Source organism: Odontesthes bonariensis, chromosome 21 (assembly GCF_027942865.1).
Source record: "Odontesthes bonariensis isolate fOdoBon6 chromosome 21, fOdoBon6.hap1, whole genome shotgun sequence".
Taxonomy (NCBI): domain Eukaryota; kingdom Metazoa; phylum Chordata; class Actinopteri; order Atheriniformes; family Atherinopsidae; genus Odontesthes; species Odontesthes bonariensis.
This window is the reverse complement of record NC_134526.1, coordinates 15459414-15484377: the sequence shown is the minus strand read 5'-3', so window position 1 is coordinate 15484377 and position 24964 is coordinate 15459414. Positions and strand designations below refer to the sequence as shown.

At 41.0% G+C, this 24964-nt stretch overlaps 1 protein-coding gene across 1 annotated transcript in view; it reads right to left on the bottom strand.

Annotated features, from left to right (window-relative positions):
- The window catches only part of LOC142372118 (adenylate cyclase 9), a 32606-nt gene extending 9290 nt beyond the window's left edge, over nt 1-23316 (bottom strand). The window contains exons 1-2 of the mRNA XM_075454930.1: nt 19812-23316; nt 16-188 (exon numbers count right to left, since the gene is read on the bottom strand). Of these exons, the coding sequence (XP_075311045.1) occupies nt 16-188; nt 19812-21624 (1986 nt within the window). The 5' untranslated portion in view covers nt 21625-23316. The remainder of the gene's footprint in view (nt 1-15; nt 189-19811) is intronic.
- Nucleotides 23317-24964: the final 1648 nt, after the last annotated feature.

The following is a 24964-nucleotide window of genomic DNA, read 5'->3' as shown; positions in this document are numbered from 1 at the left end:
ACAGAAACTACTCACCTTGGCCCTGTCCAGGGGCAGACCGCAAGCTGAAGGGGCTCCATCGGGCGTATGCACTCTGGGCATGGGACACCGAGGGTCTGCAAGCTCTAAACCAGACAACCCCATTTGGGAGCAGGTACAGTGAGCGTGAGGCTCAACCTTCCTGCCTGAGATCAGGTAGGTCCTCAGACCTGGAGAGGGGAAAAGAAACAAAGACAAAAATGTAACAGGAGAAGACCTCGAGTCACGTTTATACATCCCTGTTTGTTTGAAGGTACTGATGGTTGTGGGGTTGCATTAGGATTCAGCTGTGGCTCAGTATCCAGGATGAATTCCCTCAGCAACTTATATGAGCAGGTTTCAAAGAAAGAAAAGCACTGAACATCAATCTCTACCACTTGTAAAATACAAGGTCATAACACATGAGTCATCCTTTTTTTTCCCTTATGCATGTATATAAATGTAATGTGTGGTGTGTTTGCACAAGCTTTTGTGCTATTTGTGCAATTCAAAATAAAACAGATGAGCGAGGTATACACAATGCACCAAGGTTCATATCTAAGGTCTATTCTAACACTATTAATCACAGTAATTTCACTTCTACTTCTTAAAAGCCCGAGTGAATTTCTGTATGGTACTGAATTCCATGCATTTAATAATCTTGATCTTGACTTTCTTCAGAATGGGAGATTTGATCTTTCTTTTATCTATGGTAAACTAGCAACAGTGTGTGTAGGAGCTCAGATATTCATGTCAAATGACCATGAAAGTTTTATACACAACAGGCCCCAGATAAATATTTGAGCACCTGGGTCCTTGCACTTCTGTCAACATGTTAGCATTTCCATCACTCTTACAAGGTCTCTGTGTGAGTTTGGTGTAGCTTTTTCCTCATTCAGCTGCAAAAATTGAGTTATTCAGAAAAATAATTGAACCAGCATTCTTACCTTTTGATAGCAAAATGTCCTTGCTTCACTGTGATAGAAGATGCTTTGATATGCACTGCATGGTGTATTTCACACCAGCAGTAAAATGTCTGGTGTCTTTTCAACACTGGCTCACCAGAATACTGATGTTTTGAGTTTTTATTAAACAACAGCCAGCACATAATTCAGAAAAGGGAGACCAAAATGTGCAATCCCAATTCCAAAAGTGGTTGAAACAGAATTGAATTGATTGCAAATCTCATAGCCCAATAAAGTATGCACAATAAAACATAGTACACATCAAATGTGTTCCTAATTCATGAAAAATGTCATAGGTTATCTTGTATGTAATGGCAGTGGCACATATCAAAAAGACTGGGACAGGGGAAAAAAAAAAGTTGTAAAGTTGGTACAAAAATAACCAAAAAACAACTGGATGAACCTGTTGCAACCAATTAAGTCAACCAGCAACTGGTCACTAAAATGATTGGGAATAAAAAGAGTGTCTTAGAGAGGAAGCGTCTTGCCGAAGTAGAGGTGAAGCAATCTGCAAAAAACTGCATCTTCAAATTATGAAGCCGTTTTACAAAAATGTTCCGCAATGTAAAATTGCGAAGACCGAATATTCCTTCATCTACACAGTACATGGTCCCATCAAGACCACATCTTCTTCAGGGAAAACCTTGCATATTTCAACAAGATAAGGCTAGATATGCATACGACAACTATTACAAAAGCATTGCTTTGTAGTAGAATAGCCGGGCTCCAGGACAGGCCTGCCTGCAGTCCAGACTTTTTTGCAAAGTGAAAACATTTGGTGCATCATGAAATGCAACATACAGCAAAGACGACCCAGGAGAGTTGAGCAACTAGAATCTTATTTTAGAGACATGTTGCGGCCATTAAATTCAAGATGAGCTAATATTGTTAATGAAATAGTAAAATGTCTCACTTTCAACATTTGAAAGGTTTTTTCTTTTTACACGCAGCATCCCAATGTAAAAATAAAATAGGGGTTGTATGTGACTGAACTTCTCGAGATCATTGTGTTGTGACAAGACAACTATTGTACCAGATAATCTGTGTCTGTTTGTAAGTTGCACAGGTAAGTACCGGTGACTGTGTGCTTTGCCACATAAATCAACTCTCAGCGAAGCCACAGCCTCATGCTCTGATCATTGTCTGTGCTAAGAACTTCAGACATGTCTGCCACTGCCTCTGCTGAGCCACCCTGGGGCTCCACTTCCTGACACTCACACTGACCGCACATTTGACACATGGGTAACGTGGTCTTCAAAACAAAACAAACAAAACTGAAAGGGGAGAGATAACACAATAATATAAGAAAGTAACATGTAGGTAAGGAGGTGGATGTAACGGCATGTGTATTTAATACACTCATACACACACAGGAAAATAAAACACCTACACATCCAGTCAAACACCCATACACAAAGTGAGCAGAGGTGTAGATGGACTGCCTTACTCTAGCTGTGTCAATAACCAGGTGGAATCAGGAATAGGAAATTATTGCGGTAAAAGGCACTAACAACAAACTAATTCCTCGGACCAGTGATGCAGAATACTGCAGCAGATGAGAAAAGGTAGCAGGAAACTAAAGACAGCCTCAGACTGCCACTGAAAATCAGAACATGGGATTGTAACTTTGTGTTAGCATTTTAACTCTCTCCATCCCGTAGCAATTGCCTTCCTCTACCCTAGTCTCAGGATCTCTGAAGAGGCAAATGAATTGCGAATTGTGAAGGTACTGGAGGTAAAGGTGTCCATCAGTGATGCACTTAGTTGCTAAGGAGATAAAATAATACTTCATTGTCTAAAAAAACATGGGCAGAGAAGTGAGGTGTGACTGATTTCCTGTCTCGATTGAGAGAATTTTAGTCAGAGAAACAGTCATGCCTGTTCCAGGCCAAATCATGAAAAAATACAAAATTATGCGAGTCATAATATATTCAGGCCAATGATCAAAGATCTGTTGAAAAAGCAATGGTATCTGCTGAGTTAAAAAAAAAAAAAAAAACTGCAGGAGGAACGAGCCAATTTCATTTCAAAAGAAATCCCTGGACCATTCAGTCTCGACTTACTAATACGATAAGAGCATACAAAAGATAATGAAGTATTTCAAGCTTTCCTGCATGCGCAATTGTAAGACAAGGGAGTATTTTCTTTGCATATTCACAACTCCAAGCTATAGAGTGCTTGTTGGATTAAGTATTTTTCAGGTGACATTTGTAATGAGGGTGTGTGTCAAGGGATTAAGTCCTCAGATTAATACTGGTTCGACTCCCGGCTTCTCCGGGCCACATGTCGAAGAGTCCTTGGGCCAGACACAGAACCCCACATTGCCTACCGGTGCATCCACCACCAGTGTATGAATGTGTGTGAATGCCTGGAACAAAGCCCTGTGTAGCGTGCTGTATGAGTGTGTGAGTGAATGGGTGAATGGGGCATGTAGCTTGAAAGCGTAGTGGTCAGCTAGACAAGAAAAGTGTTATACAAGTACAGTCCATTTACCATTTAGTATTTTTCAAATAACAAAAAATATGCAGCTTCTTTGCCTCAGGTACAAAAAAAAGAAAAGAAAAAAAGAGAACAAAAAAAGATGCAGCTTACACTGAAAAACACAAAATTGCGCCTTCAAAATAATGGAACAGTCGTACACTGGAGAGAGAAGAGATGCATGGTGGTAAAGAAAAAGCAGCAGAAGTGAATGATGAATTAAATGTTATCATTACAGGCCGCTCATACTCATATCCAGTTAGTACCACTGCATAAAGGTAATCAAGTGGCAGCAAAGTTGTGGCAGCAACATTATCGTATGGGGCATTATCATATCTTCTCTTTTCATAAAGGATGCATTGGAGAAGATAGCAAAAGAATAAATTAATCTTCTTTTTTAAACATTGAGATAATTAGACCAGCTTATATCACTGCTGTAACTCAGATAGTTCAGGGTCATTTCACTGAGAGAAGAACCTTCCTAAGAAATAAAATAAAGATTATTCTGTAAGAGCCCTGGCCTCCTTCCTCACCCGACTTTAATCCTTGGCAAAGCAGTTTTCTTTTTCTTTTTCCTATAGTGAATGAGAAAATAATGACCCAATATTAAAAAAGACAGACCATTATAAAACAAAATCATGAATTGAGTGAACACAAGAGGAAAAAGTGGGTCAAAACTCAAAATTAGGTATACCAAGCTGATGGCTAAGGGAACTGACAGGAGATGTGGTGTGCCCCGTCCATCACTTCCTGTTAGGCTTTGGCTTACGTCAAAGTAAATGTGTTACTTGATTTTAGACATTTCAGCCAATCCTTCCTTCATAGCAAAAGGAAGGAATCTATGGCCCCTCTCTGAACAGGTTAACGTAGTGATATTTGTTAGACTGAGTTCATATCGTTGATTACTTCACATGTCAGAAAGCCAGAGAGGAGCAAGATAAATCAACTGCAGAGGCTCACGGCATTGCATAATATGCTATCTGTGTGTTCTAGTATGAGGGGGTACACGAGCTCTTAGCACATGAGTGTGTTTGTGTCCCAATTCGTTTCCCTTCAAGGAAAATCTCATCTACAGTATAACCTTGTAGCAATTTAAATGGTTGTGTTGTCGGGCAGTATATTGTGGCCATGATAAGCAGCTTGCTCCACAGCCCACTTTAACAGGGCCCAGCATCATTAGAATACATCTGTGCTCTAAAGGTCAGGGAGCTTCATGCTGTGTGTTCCAATTGATGTCTCTTGTTTCTTTCCAGCTGAGTGTGTGTTTGAGTGTATGTGGTGTTCTACGATCCGTCTGTCACTCCGCACATCACTTTGATGGTTTCTGAGGCAGGCCTATGCATGCGCTGGCCCCTCCTCCTCTCAGATGTCCTTGTACTAACTGAAGAGCATCATTTGTGACAGTCTCTGTCCATTATGTGACGTGAAGTGCCCCGTTTTTTGCCATAAGCCGGCAGGGAGCAGTAGATAACCTTTCACTGTGAGAGCCCAGTCACATCATCTCCCTCTCCAAGCCCTTTGTTTAGTTCAGACGAGTGCAAAATGAGAAAACACTTTACAAACAAACACCATCATCACTTCAACCCCTCGCTTCCTCTCAACTCTTCATAGCCTGTCAAAGCTCTTGTGGAACAATGACTGTCCCAGAGGCCCCCTTTGCATGATGCGTCGAGAAAAAAGTGGACACACACAACACAACCAACACACACTAGGGTGGTCATTGCAGGACCCTCCTTTGGCCCCTGAGCAACGAGAAGGACAACCAAAAAGCCTGGTACACACTTCCAGTGTCCAACAAGAGGGCCAAAAGAAAGAAAAATCTCATATTACCTCCGGGATACACAAAAGAAGAGAACCATAAATATGAAACCCTTTGGAAATTCATCACAAAGTAACACATTTTCTTTCAACTTCCATTTGCAACTATAAAGTTGGACTGAGAAGCCAACAATGCTGTACCCGGAGAGGTTTATTAAAAACAGAAGAACATGGAGAGCAAAGCAATGGTGGGTTGGCAGATATGCTTGGATCAGCACACACATACAACCCCCCCGCCCCCACCACACACACACAGAAACACAAACATATCATGTGCCTGATCTTCTCATAATGACAGGTTTGCTTTTCAGGGCCAGGTATCGGAGCAGGAGGGCAGTAGAGCAGGTGGCACAGAGATATAGCTCTGCTAGGCTGAGCAGTTCTTCGTGCCATTTGGCACTGTCAACAAGAAGCCCCCCTCCTTTTCTCTCCACTGTGTCTCCGTCCAGGGATATACTGTACATCTTGTTCCTGATGATCGGAAGACAGCAGGAGGAAAAAAAAAAAAGGAACCTGTCCAATATGACAGGCTGTTTAGGAGAACTCTCTTACTGTGGTATGGCGCACAAGGGGCAGGTGGGAGAGATAAGAAGGATAACAAAGATTTCATGAACAGCTTGAAAGGAGGAAAATAACAGAATAAGTTTGTAAGTTTGTAACTGTGAGAAATAAAAAAAAATATCTGGCCTTTGAGTCAGTCAGACAATATGAATTACATGTATTTTTCATAGGAAAAAACTCAGCAGGACCTCGGCTGTCATGCCTGTCAGTAAAGAAGATGTGCATGACTCCTGTGCCAAGAATGGGGAGGAGGGGGTGAGAGGTGACCTTCATCTTTACAGTTGAACAATTCTGCTGAGCGCTTTCTTCTGGGGCACTAAAGGACATGCAATGATGTGAGCAGAATTATTTATAATGCCAAATTAGGGAATACAGTTTCTTCTGTGAGAGAATGTCAAGCAAAGACTTTTAAACATATGGGGCCATTTCACATCCTGACTTTCCCTATAGCACACCGTCTTCTGAATAATATAGACACTGATTCACACATTCAACTCCCTCAACTACATACATATGAAGCCCAAAGAGCCAAAGCTCTCTACTGTATGGGTTGCACTGGTTTGGTATATTCACCAACACAATGCCTCAACTTATGTCTAATTAACGTAGGCCTTTAATTTACAAAAGATTAGAGCCAATTGAAATAATACCATCAAGCTATCAATTATTTGCTGTGTTTCAGCTTCTTTTCAATTTACAATCATTGTTTGCCGTCTAATATTTTCTCTTGCACTTCTATTTCCAACATAATTTACTAGGAATCCAAATTAAGACTTACTTTAATTGGTCTTTTCTTGTAAATTACTGAATCACTTTGCTCTGTCGGGACAGAGTTATTTATTTATTTATTTATTTTTTTTTTTTACCTTTTATTCTCAATACAAATTAATAATAGTTGCTAGACATTTTACAAATGCCTTAAACAGAATGTTGCACCCAAACCACATCTGATAATTATGATTAAAACTCATCAGGAAAATTTAACAGTTCTTGCCAGCACTTGAGGACCCCAGATAACCCACAGTGACACTCAGAACAGCTTACATAAAACTAAGCAGATAAAAAGAAAAAGCAGGTCGTGTACACCACATGGGCTTTCTCAGCATGACCACTCCAGATTGAGCACAAAAACATGCTTCTAAACTGTAAATTCCCTCAGAGTCCCCACAGAACACGCCATTCTGAGGTCTTTCTTCCCCTTTTAATCAACAAATCTGTCAATATCCTTCCCCTTTTTTGTGCCTCACTGCTGTAAACAGAGATGGCACTATAACAAAATTTCCATATTTGGCCTCTGCGTTTTTTTCTGGCTTCAGCCCGGCCCTACCACAGCTCAATCAAAACAACAATAGAAACTCTTGACATCTCTCCAGTCTTTAACTCTCACTTGGCTGGGTCCATGTCGTATGCTCTGTGCGCTCTTTTTGTATTCTGTGTCTGCAATCCATCCCTCCTTGACAGTCCCTGGCTGGCTTGGTCTGCTGGCAGAACAATAGATAAGGCTGAAATCCCTCCAAAATCTTTGACATCCTCTTCTCCTTTGCTCAGTGGCCTGTATTTTCTCCCCGTTTTGTCAACCGCACTGAGGCTCAGTGTCATTTACTTCCTCCCTCTCTCTTTGTCTGCAGTCCAACGATCCCCCATATTTTTTTGTGTCTAAGCCCATATCCGTATGCCTCATCACCAATGGCATAGCAGGTTATGCACCGCAAAGAATTGCCTCTACTGACATCATCTCAAAAGCTTACACTGACCTCCTTTCTTTGCCAGTGCAAACATAGACCTCTGAATGCCATTTTCCTTTATCCCATACAGCTCATTTCCAACCATCAGCACATCTGTGTACACTGCAGAAATATCCATACGTGTACGTGTGGTTGTACAATAAATTTAGAGAAATATGAGTTCACTATACAACCACATAAAAGTGAACTTTAAAAACCTCCGATGCTGGGCACAGAGATGTGTTAAATCTCTCAAAATGTTACTTTAGAAAGAAGACTTTTATACGGTGTCTGAATTTTTTTATTTTCTTGATGCTCACATGCTCTCTTTTGTCTTGTATATAAAACCTCTAACAGTGTAAACCTTTATCTTTTTCACAATTTCAAATAAATAAATAAAAATCTAAAGGGTACTTTGGACCGTGGCTTTGAAACATGCTGAATGAGGAAGTAATGATGAATTGCATTTCATCCCTCCATGATAAATAAGTTGAGTCTGCCGTCTGACACCAGCTGTCTTAACAAAGAAAAGAAATGGCCATAAAAAGAAATGCATTTCTAATTAATGAACTGTCTGGAGTTTTCTTTTTTTCTGTCAAGAGTCTTGCTTATAACTGAAATTCGATTTTATCACATGCTGAAATATCTCAGTCAGAGATGCTATTGACCTGCTGCTATGAGCAGCACTCCCCTATTGATTAAACACTGACCACATTTGTAGCTGTGGGTATATGATCAAAGCAAATAGCCAGTGGAGAAAAAAACCTCCCTTTCACTCATGCACCACCAGTCCCAAGCCTTTTCCGCTCCAAGATAACAAACGTTGCTAACGCAACATTTTGAGTGATGGCATCTTCACTGGGGGTTAATGATGAGAAATGTGCTGGATCTGCTGCTCCAGAACGGGTAAGTAATACGGCAAGAGTAAATGACGACGCTAATTACAAGCTCTGCTTCTACCCTGAATCCTATTCTGCCTGACACTGAGACACAAGTTGCTTGTAGGCTGTTTGTGCGATGACCCTTTTCTCTTAAAAAGAACAAAGGACGGGTCCATTAAGTCCCATGGCTTAGAAAAAAAAGGCAGACAATCTGATATTGGCAGCAGTTTAAGACAGTTACACAATGAGACAGCATCAAAAAGGAAGCTAGACAGAAAAAAAAACAAAGGAAGAGAAAGACAAATTCAAAGTAATCAAAGAACAGGGAGTGAACTATGTGAGGAATATATCAGGTACTTGCCACACACATACACAAAACGCTGTAAGTAAGCAATGATCCTTGGGATTGATAGTATGTTGGCTTACATGAGCTATAAAGTATGGGAATGAAGTAGCAGATGACAGTTAGTGGTACACAGGAGGACTGCTCCACATTAAAGTCAAAGGAGGAAGATGAGCCTGAGGCTGCTCTTGAGCTCAACTGACAAGCGAGGCACCAGACACACCATCTACACAGCACTGTCACTGCAAAACAATATTTTCAGAATCTGAAACCAAAATATGATCCCACTTTACTTTATCTTACTACTGGTTATCAGCCTCAAACCACATATTTATCAAAACCAGCATGTCAAACATTAATAACTCATTAGGACCTCATGAAACATAAGCGTGCTGTTCATCCAGGTTAAAGGACACCTGAGGTCTTAAAGTGTATATTTGGGCCTAAAATGAATATTAATGTTTTTAATGTATGTACAAAAAAAACAAAAAAAAAACAAACATACGATGTCTTGGTAAGTTAATGGCTAACCAGGCGAGCAAGAATGCACCTCGGCTGAATGGATGAAACACCATTCTTGTAAAATAAAATTCCTTCACTTGGACTTCTGTTGGTGGTGACTGCGAAAGCCTCATCTTATGCCTCATGTCATCCTCATAATCAAATCTTTCAGCAACATCTCATGCAGCTAACATGGGGATATCATCTTCCTGGAAGAGACCATCTCACATCAGGGTAGTAATGTTTAATCATATGATAAAGAGGATCACTCAGCAAAAATTGGCATTGATCTGCATTGACCCATTCTGCAAGATTACCATAATAGCAGCTGTGTACTCTCCACACCGGGACAGATTTTCCCTTTGGTACTAAAGTCTTCAGCAAGAACACATTGTCAGGTACATGTTCATTGTGCACTTAAGATCTCAGTTTTATATACAAAGCCCATTTCCAGACGTTGGGAAGTGCTACAAAGTACAACAAAAAGTTAAATCTTTAATTCAATTAATTTGAACATTTCTTTACCAGATACAAGTGCAAAGGAAATTATTTTCAGCATCTTCGTCTAGTTTACCATTGTGTAACATTCATGCTTCTTTTGAAGGACACTTTTTAATTGTTCGGGAACTGGTGATACTTGGAGTCTAAATAGCCATGCTGTCATAAGTTGTGTAGAAAGAGGTACGAAACTGTCCTTCTGAAAAAACAAACAACAAAAACAAACATTTCTCCTAAAACGAAAGTTCAAACAAGTTCTTGTGCCCAGCGAACTCTTGCACAAAGTTGACATGTTGTTTAACCTACTGCGGTTTTATGTTGCATTTCCGTATGAGGCGGGACCTGTGTTGAGTGACGATGGTTTTCTAAGGTACTCCTAAGCCCATGTGTCCATTCTGATTACGGTGACATGACGTTTTTCATAGAATGCTGCCTGAGGGCTCAAAAGTTACACACAGCCAACAGAGGTTTTCAGGCTACGCTTTTATCCTCTGAGATTCCCCCAGACTCCCCGAATCTTTTCACAACATTATGTATTACAGAATTTGAAAGACCTCAGGCCAACTGAGCAATGAGTCTCAGAGTTTGGCACTGAGTGCTGAGCCATGATCCATCCTTGCTTGGAAAGACTAAAAGGCAATTCATGACTTCCACATCCTCTTGTGTGCAACATCTGATGTAAATTTCATTATCTGCTCCAGTCCGAGAGGCACCACCAGGTCACTCTGCAGCTGACCGTGTTCAACCCAAATGTTTGTAACCATACCTGTATTAAATTCCATTCAGGGGAACTGATTTATGTTGATTGATTCCAGAAAGTTATTACTCGTTTACTCAATCAACTTTTCTCTCTCTCAATTTTTTCTTTCTTTTTAGCCTGTTGGCATTAAATTATAGATTTGTTTGCATTCTCTAAATATAATGAAGTTTGTCAGTAAAGACACTGAAAATTACTTCCTCGGTCTGTTAACTAGCAATCCAAGCAAATTAAAGTTTACAGATTTCAGTTTGCTGCATTTTAGAAAACTTTTCTGGAAATTGAGTTTGTTGGTGCAAGCAAACAGGCCGTGCACAAAGACACTACACAAACGAAAAAAATAATGACGCTGTCCTGATTATCCCCAATGGAATAGTTGTAGAATACGACTCCTAAATGGGCTGTATCGTAAATGATAGATAGGCTATTTTCCCAATCTTGGAACCCATTTGCTAATCTACTGACATCATTTTACACACATGGATTGGCCACCACGGACCTAAACACCACAGACAATCTTTTGGGGGGGGGATTAACTCTCCCGCCATCGATACATTATCTTTGCGAAAAATTTATGGAAATCATTGCTGCGACATTGCACAAGCTTATTGAAATGATATCTGACCAGACAGTATGTATACAGCATATATAAACCATAAGACAATGGGTACAAAAATAACTAGACCACAGGGACACAACATAAAAAAAACAAGGGGTCAAAAGGAAGGTGAAGATATTTACTTAAATGTCTTAAAGAGTGACACAGGAAGGGTGTGTAAGACAAGTATTTCAAAATACTTCCTCATGCTCTGAGAGGAGTGGGCCAAAACAGGCCTAAGCAAAATCCCCAACCTCCCAGTGATGAAATACTAATAGTCATACATCTATAACTGATGTAAATCTGCACACGAGCACTAAAGGAAAAGAAAAAAAAAAAAAAGCAAACAGTAGTTTTACTGCATGCTGCATAAACACAAAGCTGCACAGTTAACCCGTGCATTCTGAGTGCAGTAGCAGGTTTCAGCAGGCAGCGGCTGCCCCTACTCTTCACTCATTCATAATTCACACAACCGTTTATCAAATGCACCCTCCCGCTGTGCACACTAACAAGTCACAACAGCCCACAACCATACACAGGGTGTGACCGCATGTGTGGGTGTTTGCGTTTGCTGTAGTTGAATGGCAAGTGCAAAATTAAGTTTTTATGTCTAAGTGGTGTGTGGTGGACAGAGTAAGAGGTCACTGTATGTCACCTTAAGAGTGAGCTCCATCTGTCAATGTCAGTAAAGGCGAGTACGTTTCTGTTGAGAGGAGCGCTGGAATTTTCTCACAAAAAGGAAAAAAGCTTAGAAGGCATCAGTGACTCATGAAAGCAATTCATCAACAACACTTCCTTTAGTCCATACACAACACACACTGTACAGGGAGAGATGCAAATGACAATCCACACACGCAGTGAAATAGCAAGAGCTGCAGAAAACAAATAAAACATAGAAAAAACACTTTTCTTCCACTTTCTCAGGGCGGAAGAAAAGGCAGTGTGCGCAGTTTGCATTTGTATAGTGGTCCTGTAGAGACATGCCGGTGGAGGGTGAAGAAAAAGAAAAAAATATTAATTGCTGCACATGTTTGTGCACAAAAAAAAAAAAAAAATTGTGCTCTCTTTTCCAACAATAAATAAAGTCAGATGAAGCCCTTTCTCTTAGTCAGAGCACCAATCCTTACATCTAAAAAGAGGTAGCTGACCCTCACCCTTTAATAGCCTGTTGCCATGGCAATTAGCCTGTGCAGTCCCAGGGTGCAGAGAATGAGTAAATGTGTGTGTGTGTGTGTGTGTGTGTGTGTGTGTGTGTGTGTGTGTGTGTGTGTTGCTGCAGATGGGAAATGTCCTTGTGAAGTACAGGCGCATAAAAGCCTTGTACAGGACAAACCTTAGGAAGCAACTATCATCTGTATTCACTGGTCTATTTCTTTATAACTCCCTTCTCGCATGTCCTCTCCTATTTTCTGCTTTCGTTATTTTATGTCTTTATCTTTTCCCTCAGCCTGCAGCAGGGAAGATGCATTTGAAGGAAGAAGTGCAAGCTGATCCTCTCTAATAAAATGCACCTCTGTGAAAACTCCATTCCACATAACGGTCTGGCTTGCCACATGCAGTCAATGAGACAGCAACAATTCCTTTGAGCAATGGCACCAAACAAGTAATTTTAGAAACTGTATCAAGTCTGGCTACATTGAAAAGTGTTGACGTTACACTAAGGCATCTCAAGATGACATGATTTACCCATGTCTATGTTTTGTCCCCTATCAGACAGTGAAACAGTTTAATTCTACTGATAATCATGCGAATTTTGCAAAAGCATAAATATGTCTCTCTCTCTCTATATATATATATATATATATATATATAGAAATGAATGTCTTGGTGGCCCACTTTAGTTTTAAGACAAGGAACAATGTAGTATGATTTGCTATCCTGCTGCTCAACACTCCCACTATTCACAGCCTCATCGAGTTACAGGACTGACAGACATATCCGTCAATGGCCCCCCTCCAGTCATCTCATCGAAGCATGGCTAAATAAAATTTTCTTTCTGCCTTTATTAACCCACCCTATCAATGTTAGCTAATGGAGTCGCTGAAATAGAAATGCTGCAGAGCACGAATGGGTAGTTTCTTCCAGATCAATATTCATGTTAAAAAAGAAGCCTGTGTGCATGCCTTGGGTGAGTCTCCATTTTATAATTTTAAACACTAAGCATTTGAATAAGAAAAAAAAGCTACAGATGTATATTTTTCATCTTGTTCACAGTGTGACATCTCTTGCCAGTTTCTTCGAGATAACAACTAGATTGTTGATCATTAACTCTGCATCAGCTAGTTGATTCATAATGTCCTCCCTAAAATGAATAATAGGCCAATTCAACCAGTCTAGTTGATTTAATAGAATCTTTACAGAGAAAAAAAACAAACATTTTTTTAAATATTTGCCACTTTAAGAGTAGCAAAGGCAAAGATTACATTTTACCATACTACTAAACAAAATACTATAATTATTTGTAAAATAAATTTCATTATAATTCAAACCCTCCTGCAACATTTTTCTGTAGGCTGAAACTGAAGAATGTCTCCACCTTATAACCTATAAGATGTCCCCTGCACATTATCCTTTATAGGCACCAGTATTGGTCTTAATTCCTGTCTTTATCTTACACAGGGCTAAAATAAAAATGTCACGAGGCTTAGGAGCAAATTGCTGCAGTGAGTGCCTGAAAACCCTTTTTGTACCATGTTTGGCTCCACACATTCCACGAGCTGTATCTTTTCTAACAGCTCAGCCATGTTAGCTTCCTGCAAGTGTGGCTTCTTATTAGACACACAGCTGTGCTGTTAATATCAGGTTCTCTCCTCCACCTCATCTCCATTCAAACAGTCAGAGCTAGCAGCTTCAGGCATGTAGGATAGTTGTCCCCTTTTCATGTAAGAAGCCCGAGGGTTCTCTGGGGGTCCTTCTGACACTACTTATGGTGACAGAAAATACAGCAAGGCACAAAAACATGCTAAAAGAAAAATCTCCAACAGTATCAATTTAATAGAAATCTCAATGAATTACAGATAAGGTTACTGCAGCTTTTTTTTTTTTTCCTCCCTTCTTCTCTTGACTTTTCTGCTCCCAATTCAGAAACTCATCACACCTCCCCTGTAGAACTTTTTTTTTTGCTGCTCACTGGGTCGAAGCAGCAAGTAACACACTCGCTGTGCAATTCTCCCAAATGAGAACAGGTTTTATATTTCTGCTGAGTAACTGTGTGACACATCAGATAACCTAAATGATCATAGCAATAAAACTAGACAGCACACCATGGAACCTTCACCAACCTCGTCACAATGGCCCCATGTTTGCAGACCATGACAGTGGTTCTGCTGACTTGTTCGGTATGATAACGCCAAACAAGATAAATAGTGATATCACACAGCTGCAGGCTATAGTGCCATGCTTTGCTGAACTATAATGTGCAGCACAGAGAGACACTGTACAATGCAGCGTGATGTATTACACCATTACTCTCTAGCTAGAGCTGTAATCTACCATGCAGAACTAGCCGCAGCTTGATCACTGCAATACAAGATTGCAGTTTCAAGTCTCATTGGCACTCCCTTGGCAGCCTTGAGTGTCGCCTGTGCCGTCGTATCACTCTCCAAGACATCAGGGAAAACGGCCACTACAAAAAACTACGAGCCTTCTAATAGTAAACCCGTGATCCATTTAACACTCTTTTACGTAAAATCACCACAGCTGCCACCAAATCCTCACCACGGTCTACCCCTATGTCTACATGTCCTAACCTCTCTAAGAATTAAGCTTCTCCACTCAGTGCAGCCCACTTATCCATCAACACCCTCTCCGTCTTTCTACAGTAGCTGAATGCTGTGTGTGCATACTGATTTGGGCTCAAGAGTCTAGACGAAAATTATGCTAGGTATTTGATTGCTGGCAGGAGTGAGAAGACAGCTGAGTATATATTAGGGTGAAAAGCCAAACTGTTTAACTTTTTTGTCAAGTACAGCAGTATGCAAGCAGACCACCTGCAAATTATCACACACACACACAGCATTTTGTCAGTGCTATACAGAGGTGAAAATGTGTGAATTTGTCCATGATTGTCTTTTTCCATGAAGCTCAAAAATAAGGTATCGTCACATGGTAGTTAAACTGATCTGCAATGTGACACATTGCCAAGCTCACAGAAGCAGCTGTAACACTACAGGAATAAATTAATACTGCTGAAAAAAGAAGCCAAAGGACAAACAACAGTGATATGACCAGCTGCAGGTAGGGAAACAAAACAGGGCAGGACAGGGCTAGCTGGTTAGCAAAGACTGAACTTTAAAAAGAAATTCTTGAATAGAACACCTTAAAGCATAACCAGTGTCACTTGCTGCCAATCAGGTTGCAGCAGTCAAAAGTAATTTCTCAATCAAGCTTAAAGGAAATTTTTATACAGTTTGCTGACTGACAGCACAGCTCAACGAGACAGCATTCAGGCGTTGGGGGCAGGGTTGTGTTAAAATGTGCAAGTAAATCTCTGAGAAAGAACACATGGCTCACTTGATAACTGCTTGGTTCAGAGCATGAAGTACAAACACCATGGAACAGATGAACAGTACAAGTACTATCTGCATCAAAACGCTTATCGGTTCTCAAATTAGTCGTGCACATGATCAGTTAAACTTCTTGAGTCTTAAAAATGGACAAGTTCATGCATATTGTCAGTCAGAACATAAATTATCTTTTTTGTTAGTATATGACATAACACATGGCCTTCTTTGCTTTTCTTTGATATCCAACTAACATGAACCCTCTTTTGTTGTCATCGCCCTTGTTGCCTCATCATAAATATACACAGCCATGACAGTCTCATTATAGGCAATCAATATCATTTATTGTGATAAAAACGCCTAGCTGGCAGGAACTGATGTGTTCCGGAGGTCAAGATAACAACTGGGCCAATGCGGCGAGATTTGAAGATGGAGAATTACTAACATTAATCACTTCAGCCAAAGCCTTAGCCTTAATTAGAAATCTCCCACAGGGTAAAGACGGAAGCGCTGTCTGAGGGTAGGTGATACTGTATAGATGCCCGGCTCAGTGTTACTCATCACTATGAGGTTGAGAAGGTCCCTCTTACAATTTAGAATCTCAATCTGAGAACATGCTATACCTTATGGCAGCTGGTTAGTGAGAACCCTGTTCATTATGAGTATTAGTGGAAAGGACCTACGGAATTATACAAAAGAGCTGTGAAAAGCCAAAATGAATGAAAATGTTTTTCAACTTGATTTCTAGCATCAGCCTGGAAGGTTCACAACAAACATACAAAACAGGACGACTCTGAAGAGCAAAATTAAAATAATAAACGATAAACCAGCAAGACCTGATTTTTTTTGGACTCTTTAGGACAAGAAAGAGGTTATTAACAGGCCACTGACACAAACTGCTCCTCACACATTCAGCAGTTATCACCGATAATTCGGACATCTAAAATTATTTGGGCTTTTGTGTACAGATGTAAAGTCACTGTCCACTGTTAATCTCCAGGCCTTTTCCAAGGCTTGGTGAACTTGGGTCAGCCATTCCTTCTTCATCAAGAAGTAAAGTACAGTGGGTCTCTCGTTGGTTGTTTTCCATGAAGTGGTCCTGCCATGAGATGACCTTCAGAAATCTGATTGGATGTGCTGTGAAGCACTTAAGTATGAGGGAAACACTGGCTTATAATCTTATTATAGTCTAATTGGGTAAAGATAAAAGTGAATATGCTGTAGAACACTTAAGAATAAACCTGCATTTGATGTGAACAGTTCCCTGAAATGTTCTATAAAGCTGTATATATGTGAGAGGATGCACAAATTTAGATGATTCGATACATTCTTGTTACAAGTAAACCCTTTCAAGCCATCATGTTTTCAGTCACTCAATTCATCCCTAAGTCACAAAACGAGTGTAGGCGTTGTTAATCTGTAATATTATTGTAGAGAAAGAGATTTGAGCCTCAACTGGCATTACTGTAATAATTTCATATCACAATCCTCAAACACAATCCTCGGTGAACATCAGCCAACAAACCACATTATTTTCTCTGGAAACAATGGCTTCTTGAAAAAAAAAAAAAAAAAAAAAGAGGAGAGCAGTGTTTGGATGTTTGTGGCAGAATAATAAAGTCACACTGACAGTCTCCTCCAAAGGGATAATCTTCTGCAGGTGCCATCACTCTGTATTAAGCACAAAGGAAAGGCAGACAGGTACTTTCCAAGGAAATGGAACTAAATATAGCTCACATTTCCAGTAAGGAAAATGAACAACACAACAAGGTCGGACTTCATGAGCAGACCCTTGAAGAGACAAACAAACAAACGAAGAAGCCTACAGTTTGTGTACAGTTCCAGCACCATCATCATTAACTAACTCGGTTATAATTTTAGATGAGGCTCATTATCCATTACATTTCTCTGAATTAGAGTTTACCTGATAATCTACTAATCATATGAGATTTTACTTGTTTTGTTTTGTTTTGCTTTGCTTTATGTCACTGTTTGACTGCTAACTGAACTAAAGAAATAGTAAGGCATTACGCAGTGTTTTACGGAATTTTTAAATATTAACCAACAATCTGCTTGATTGCTTTTTTTTTTTCTATTTTTAAACAAACAAGCTTGTGATAATATTGCACTTCATTTCCAGCATCAGAGAACGTTATAGTGTGGACAGATTCATAGTTTTGGAGCCTGGTAACACTACAATGCATTTTCTCAATTTTCTGAGAAATTTTTTTTTTTTTTTTTTTTTTTTTTTTAAATCATCAAGTATTCAGATGTAAAGATAATGAGAGAAATTATTTGGAGCCTGATAGATGACTGCATTTTAATCAAGCAGACTTATTACAGCACTCCCATGTAAACTGACCACATTTACAGTTTTTGCAAAAACGCAGGTCTCAGGTCAGAGCTGGGGAGACAACAGGATGCAGCTGTAACACCCAACTGATCACATGTGGTTGTACACTCAAATAAAATAGCTTATGGTTGCAAAAGGGAGAACAAACCTTTAGAAATACGCATCTGTGGGTAAGAAATTGCTGAAGCTTTAGGATGACCTAAAAAGTGGAGGTGTGACAACACTCAGAGGCCAAAATCTATTGAAGAAACTAAACATCGCAAACACACACAGGCGATGGCTGCACAACAATCAGTGTCTGTCAGAGCAATTTACTTCTGAGTCAAGCAATGGGGACCAGATACAGGAGGGATCAACGCCTGGCTGCAATGCTACCAAAGTGATTTACACAGTCTGAGCCAGACAGTGCAGGGAATTTTACAGCGCTGGAGAACAACTCTCACCTGACAGCCAGCTCTCTCACTGACATGGAAAAACTACAGGGAGAGGATAAATCTTAGGTGGGGAAGTAAATGCACGAGGAGAGCAACATAGGAGTCAAGAAAAGGGAGATAGTGAAGGAAAGGTGATCACACTCTAGTTAACACACTTATTCCAGTAAAGTAATGAAGTGCAAGAGCAAGGATAGTAGTAATTTGTTAATGTAAAAGAGATGAGGAGGAATGCAGACCCATAAATCACTCCTGCTAGCCAGTAAACAAAAGGCACTTTGACCAGTCTTGTTGCTCCACTGGTACATGAACAGATTCCAGGGAAATATATTTTATCTCTGAAGAGTCCAGTGGGTATATGAATAAATTGATCATTTATAAACCCCAAATTATTAATGTGCACACTGGAATTGCTAATGTGTGTGAATTCCCAGTCCATATTAATCCCTGCCTTAAATGCACAGGACAAAATGAAATGTGTAGCCTCAAGCACCACAGCAAAACAAAAATAAACCTGAATGCCAATTCAAAAGGGCAGGTGAACACTATCTGAAATAGCTTCGTGAGATATTGTCACTTCACTTACTATCTGGCGACAATGGATCAGCGAGCTTTAAATGATGACAAGAGCCATTAAGCCCACGTTTAGTCACACTAAGACGATTTGCATAAATGCATAAAAAAAAAAAGCTCCAGTCAAGCAGTTTAGAAGCAGGGACATGACAAGGCAGAGAGGTGAAGATGGAGCTGCAGGCAAATGTCTAACAGAAAAGGTGCAGATACATTAAGCTGTAAAGCAATCCTTGAGGTTCAGAGCGAGGTTAAGAGAACACGACACATTGAGGACGTCTGGAAGACAATGTAATTGAGCAAGAGAACAAAGAGTGAGCCGAGGGGAGGGTAGGATGGGAAAGAAGATGGCGTCTGAATGTGATACAGTCACATTGTACCAACACCACAAAGGGGATAGATAAACTCCAACCCCTGCCGGCAAACTAGTGCCAAATATGCTGCATGATGCTTAAACCCTGTGTTGACCTTGACAAATGCAATTTTTTGCCTACAACAGCTTTGACTCAGCTGATTTGCTGGTATAAGTAATTATTTCACTCGAGGATGACAGGTTACGATTACTTGACATAAATTTCAAATTATAAAAAAAAGACTACGTTTGTGAGCTCATATCAGAAACATTAAGTTTAAAAATGTCAACCAATCTGTTAAAACTACAGTGGATCTTGATACTGCATAGTGACATCAGAAATAAAACTAAACAGACCACTGCGATATTGTTGTAAAAAAAAAGAAATTACTGTAAAAAAAAAAAAAAAAAAAAAATTAATAAATAAAATGCAGCATCATTAATATGGTCTCCAGCGACTCTTTCCTCCACTAAAGGCTTACCTTTGAGCTGGTCAGCCACGACGCTCTGGCCTATCCGCTCAATAACCTGTCCGTATTCCCGTTCGTATCTGTCATCCAGGAAGTTGGCTGTGGCTTGTGACAGATGGACCTTTCCAGCTACACCAAGCTGCTCCATCAGATTGGCAAGATTTACATCATTCGACCAAACATCAAACTTAAAGCGTTTCATGCCTAGAATACCACAGAGTACAGTCCCAGTGTGGACACCCACCCTCATGTTAACCATCTCTTTTTTCTCTTGGCAGAATTGTTCAATTGCCTGAATCATGCCTAGGCCCATCTCTACACAGCAATATGCATGATCCGGTCTGGGTTCTGGACAACCAGCTACACAGTAGTAACAGTCTCCAAGAGTGCTGATCTTTTCACAGCCGGTTAGCTCACAAAGTCTATCAAAACGTCCAAACAAGTCATTTAAAAGCCCAACAAGGGCATGAGCGGATTTGTTGGCAGACATTTTGGTGAAGCCTACAATGTCTGCAAAGAGGATGCTGACAGGCTCCATCCGTTTCATGTTGAAGGGTCTGAAAATGATCTGGCCTTTGGGGATGGAAGTTTTCTTGCATTTGTTGTTTTTTGGGCTGGAAATGGCAGCAGCTGCACCGCTGGTGGAGTAACGTTTAACAGAATTATCACCAAGCTCCTCATCACCCTGCTTCATCAGTTCATCAGCCACAATTCTGGGCATAACAGAGTGGATCATCCTTTCCTTCAAGGCTTTCTCCACTTCCAGATCCTTTCCATGCATAATAGCTTGTCCAACCTTAAGAAAGGTGCTGCGAGACCGTACCTCAGACATAATGAACAGGTGGATGCCAATAGCATGAGCACAGAGATGGAGCAACGCTTTGGCTGGGCCCAACCAGCTTAGTGTCTCCCAGTCCAATGGAGTAGATAAGCTCCAGTTCTCCCCTACCTGGGTGAGGTGCAGCCAGCCCAAACTCTCAAAAAAGACAGAGTAGAGAAACCCAAGCAGGACAGAGGCATAGAGACGAACATGGAGAACGCTGTACAGCAACAGCAGAACCTCAATGCAGAGGGAGAAGGTGCCTACAGGAGAGAGACAGGGGCACAAGATGCTATTTCCCACAAGCTTTTCATAGGATTGGTTGTATGTGGGCCCTATTCCACTGAATTCTTCCACATCAAGAGCAGGTGTGGGAGTGTCTGGGTCCCTGAAGCCTGATGTCTGGATCTGGGGGGCTAGGGTTAGGATGAAGGTTACAAAGATAAGCAGCAGAGATGCTTGGTTGTAGCAGCGAGAATACAGCTTTGTAAAGGTTAAGAGGAAAAGTAGGAGGCAGAAAAGAACAAAGGAAGCAGTGGGGAGGAGAAAAGTAGCCTTGTCACAGCGAGAGGGGTTGGCAGCAAAATACAATCCCCAGAGGAAACTGGAAGCTACCAGGTAAAAGAGCACGTAGCGGAAGCGCCGCTGGGTCTGAGGGAAACACCGTTCTCTACAGGCCTCTTCCAGGATGGAGGAGTCAAACTTTGGGTCCCAGAAATGTCCTGCTGATCTCTCAAAAAGCTGAGGCATCTTTTTCTGGATACGGAAACTCTTGACCACAGGCCTCCTCAGTCCGGACTCTCCAGAGCTACAGCTAGAAGAAATGCTGTACTTGCAGTGCTTAGTTCCCCCCATTAAGCCTCCCCCGATTGAACCCAGTGGCCCGCCTCCATGCTTGTGTTTGACACTGGTGCCAATTTTCACAGAGACGCCTCCATCTCCACTGGAGTCACAGCTCACTTCTGTGTGGTGAGGCAGCAGTTGTTGATGCTGGGGGGATGCCATGTTGTCTCCTGGTCTATCCAGAAATCAAAGACTAATCAAAGTCTATGGAGAAGGCACGGTCATTTATGAAAAAATATTTAAAGAGGTAAGGCTAAATGTTTGGCCACAGTATCACAACTAGAGTAATGATTGTTGAATCTTAGAAGTGTTAAAGAGATCCCAAGCATTACCATTTTCAGGAAGAATCCTACTTAGGTTAAAGTGCTCTGGCTGTATTAACACCAGAAGACCATCCAAAGTTTTTGACTAGTTCATTATTGCCCTTCTTGACGTCAATCCCTGCATTCCTCTACATTCCCGTCTGTTTTGACTCACTTGAAACTGCAAGGTTCACTTGCTGCCTGCTCTGTTCCAGTCCAACTGGAGTCTGCAGCACACAGTTTGATTCCCTCACGGGAAATATTTGAGAAAAAAGAAAAATAGAATATTGTGCGTAAAAGTGAAGGTCGGGATCCAAAACGGGAAAGTGAATAGATGGGTTTAGTATTGTTCTGAAACTCTCGCTATTAGTACAAGCAAGTCCTGTTCAGCTGAGTTTTTATAGAGTCCGCGACAGTCAGAATATTAAATTGAGCGGCGCATGTCCAGTCCACTTCATCCGTTCAGATTTACTCACTTCCACTGGGCATATAGAAAAATATGAATACTTCTGAACAAGACAAAACTTCACTCAAAACAAGTCAGTTGCTCAAGATTTATCGTTTGTCATGTTGATCGCAAAGGTCAGTTTTGCAACATGAGGCGAACGGAAACATGAGTGCAAAAACTACCAAGGGAGCTTTTAAATATACCCACATGGTCCTTGCTGCAGGGCCTAATACCAACTGTTCCCGTGGACGCAGCCCCGTCCTTTCCTGACTTTCCACTCCGGAGTCTTCGTCGCCACAGCGTCTCCAAACTCAAGATTTTGTGCAAGCGGATCTGTGGCAAATTGTTTGTGGAGAAACACCCAAATAAACGTGTGGATTTATTGCAAGAGCGTGGCTGTCAGTGGCTCGTGCACAGACACGCTCCCCAGAGCTATGCACAGAGCCGTTTCAGTTTTGTGTTGCATCAGTATTGCTTTGGTATCCAGTCACGCCACATGTCGCCAATCCACCGTCACAATGCGCCCCAGGAAAATATCCAGATGGTGTAAATATCCTGACCATGGCGGTTCCTGACTGTATAACCGGTGTCCACCGCACAGCTGCGATGAAAAACGAAGCCTCGAGCAGACTTCACGAAGTATCGAGCGATCTTTCCTTTTCTGAAGTAAAGTTTGCCCACGGTGGCTTGGTCTCACCCTTGTGGACACCAGACTACGAAGATCCGGAGAGAGTCGAGCTAATTAAAAGGTCTCCACCTCCGCTCCACACCCCCACACCTCAGTCCCACAGGTTTAAGTAGAGTCCTGCCTTGATCCAACCACTTTAACTGAGCTGAATGGGATGGGGAGAATGTCGTCATACCTCCAAATAATTCCTCTTTAATCCAAGACTAAAATGACATTAGGACTGCTGCTTCATCGTCCCGCCTGTCCATTCTCTGTGCCATCCACACTGCGAGAGGAATCTATCTCTCCGGGTTATCTGAAGATTTTGTGCGCACCAGAGCAGCTGGAAGACTGTGCGCGCCTTTCTGGCACGGTGGGCAAAATACAGTGGCAGCAGCCGCCACCATCTTCTGTGAGCAGACAGCCGTGCAGCCGCTAGAAGTGAACGCGTGCACTGTGTATGTGCGTGTGTGTGTGTGTGTGTGTGTGTGTGTGAGCGTGTGTGTGTGTAAGAGAGAGAGAGAGAGAGAAAGAGAAAGATGCACTTCAGGATAAAGTAAAGATCACATCCGATTTTTTTCCTATAACAATAAAACCCCTTGTCCAATACGAGGCAAGTAGCTTTAGGTCAACTGAGAAAGTGGTTCACGTTTGTTAGTCAGAACCGACCCTTTCATGGCAATCAAGTCTATTTATAACTCGACTTATTCAAATTACCTTATTAGCAAGGACAGACCGAAGCTCCAGACAACTGCGCTTTTTGTGACTCTCAGTTGTCTTTCTTTTTTTTTTCTTTTCTCTCATTCTTATTCTTAAAACACTTCTATCTATACTTAGAAATGCTTATATGGGCATTCATTCACAATGTTTTTAAAGGGAGACGGCAATTACTACCGTTATAATGTGTCTTAACTTGAGGGTGGGTGGGGCTGGGTAGAAGCGCAGGCATTAAAAAAAAACTCAACACAAACAAACAAATATGTTGAATAGTGCAACACCTGCACGATATGTTAATAGGCCTACTACCCCTAGGCATATACCTATTTACTCTCAGGACTGTTCCTAAAATTTGGAATTTAAGTTGGTCTTATTTTGGCGTTTTATTTTAAAAGCATGTACTTCCGCTTTGGTGAGCACTGTTAACTTGACGCTGCTATGTGTTTTTGGGGGTAAGCAGAGATGATGGAAAGAATGATTAAGTGATGGAGGGGAGGGGTCGTCGTGAAACGACGAACCTGGCGCGGGGGAAATATTGAAAGGTTCTGAGCACGTATTGTGGGTTTAGTCATCTCAATCCCTACTTTATTTCTCCGACAAGGCCCTGATGGGCATCTGCCATGAGATGACAATAGAAAAGAAGCCCTAAATGGAGGACAATTTGAGAGAATCGATGTAATGGGAGACATAATACAATTAAATAGGCAAGCAATAAATGTTGGTCGAGTGTGAATAAGTAACTTTTACCAAATGCATAAAAAATTGTTAGCATATCTCAATATCCAAATTAGGATGACAGAACCTATTCAGTTTGTACATTTCAAACTGAAATGCCTTCTGAATCGGTTCATCCTTGATCGGTACTATAAAACACCTTTTAAATCAAATCAACTTCACTGCATTTTGATGATTTCGGAGCACTTCAGAATTCATCTCTTCTTTCTCCTCTAACAACATAAAATAAAGTAGTGACAGTGACATTGGAAGCCATGCATGCCCACACTGTCACACTGCCTGTGCACGTTTTAGGGAATGATTTAACTGTTTTGTATGAGCAGACATATCATAATATTCCAGAATGTTTCTGGTTGTTAAGATGTTTAATGTTAAGGTTTAATCTCATCCCACTGGCCGTCTGAACAATTGGCACACCGTGGAGAACCTTCGGTTTTTCCTCTCATTATGTATTCTCTTTATAGCAGACTTGGGTAATGATACGTATACCTCCCAGAGAGCGCTCTTCAATTAGCTGAATGATGTAAAGCTGCTTTTTTTGTTTGCTGTAGAAAGGCTACTGTTGTCTTCTGTGGATGCCTTTTTTTATGTTGCTGAACTCACAAGATGTATTCTATTAGATGTACCAAACTA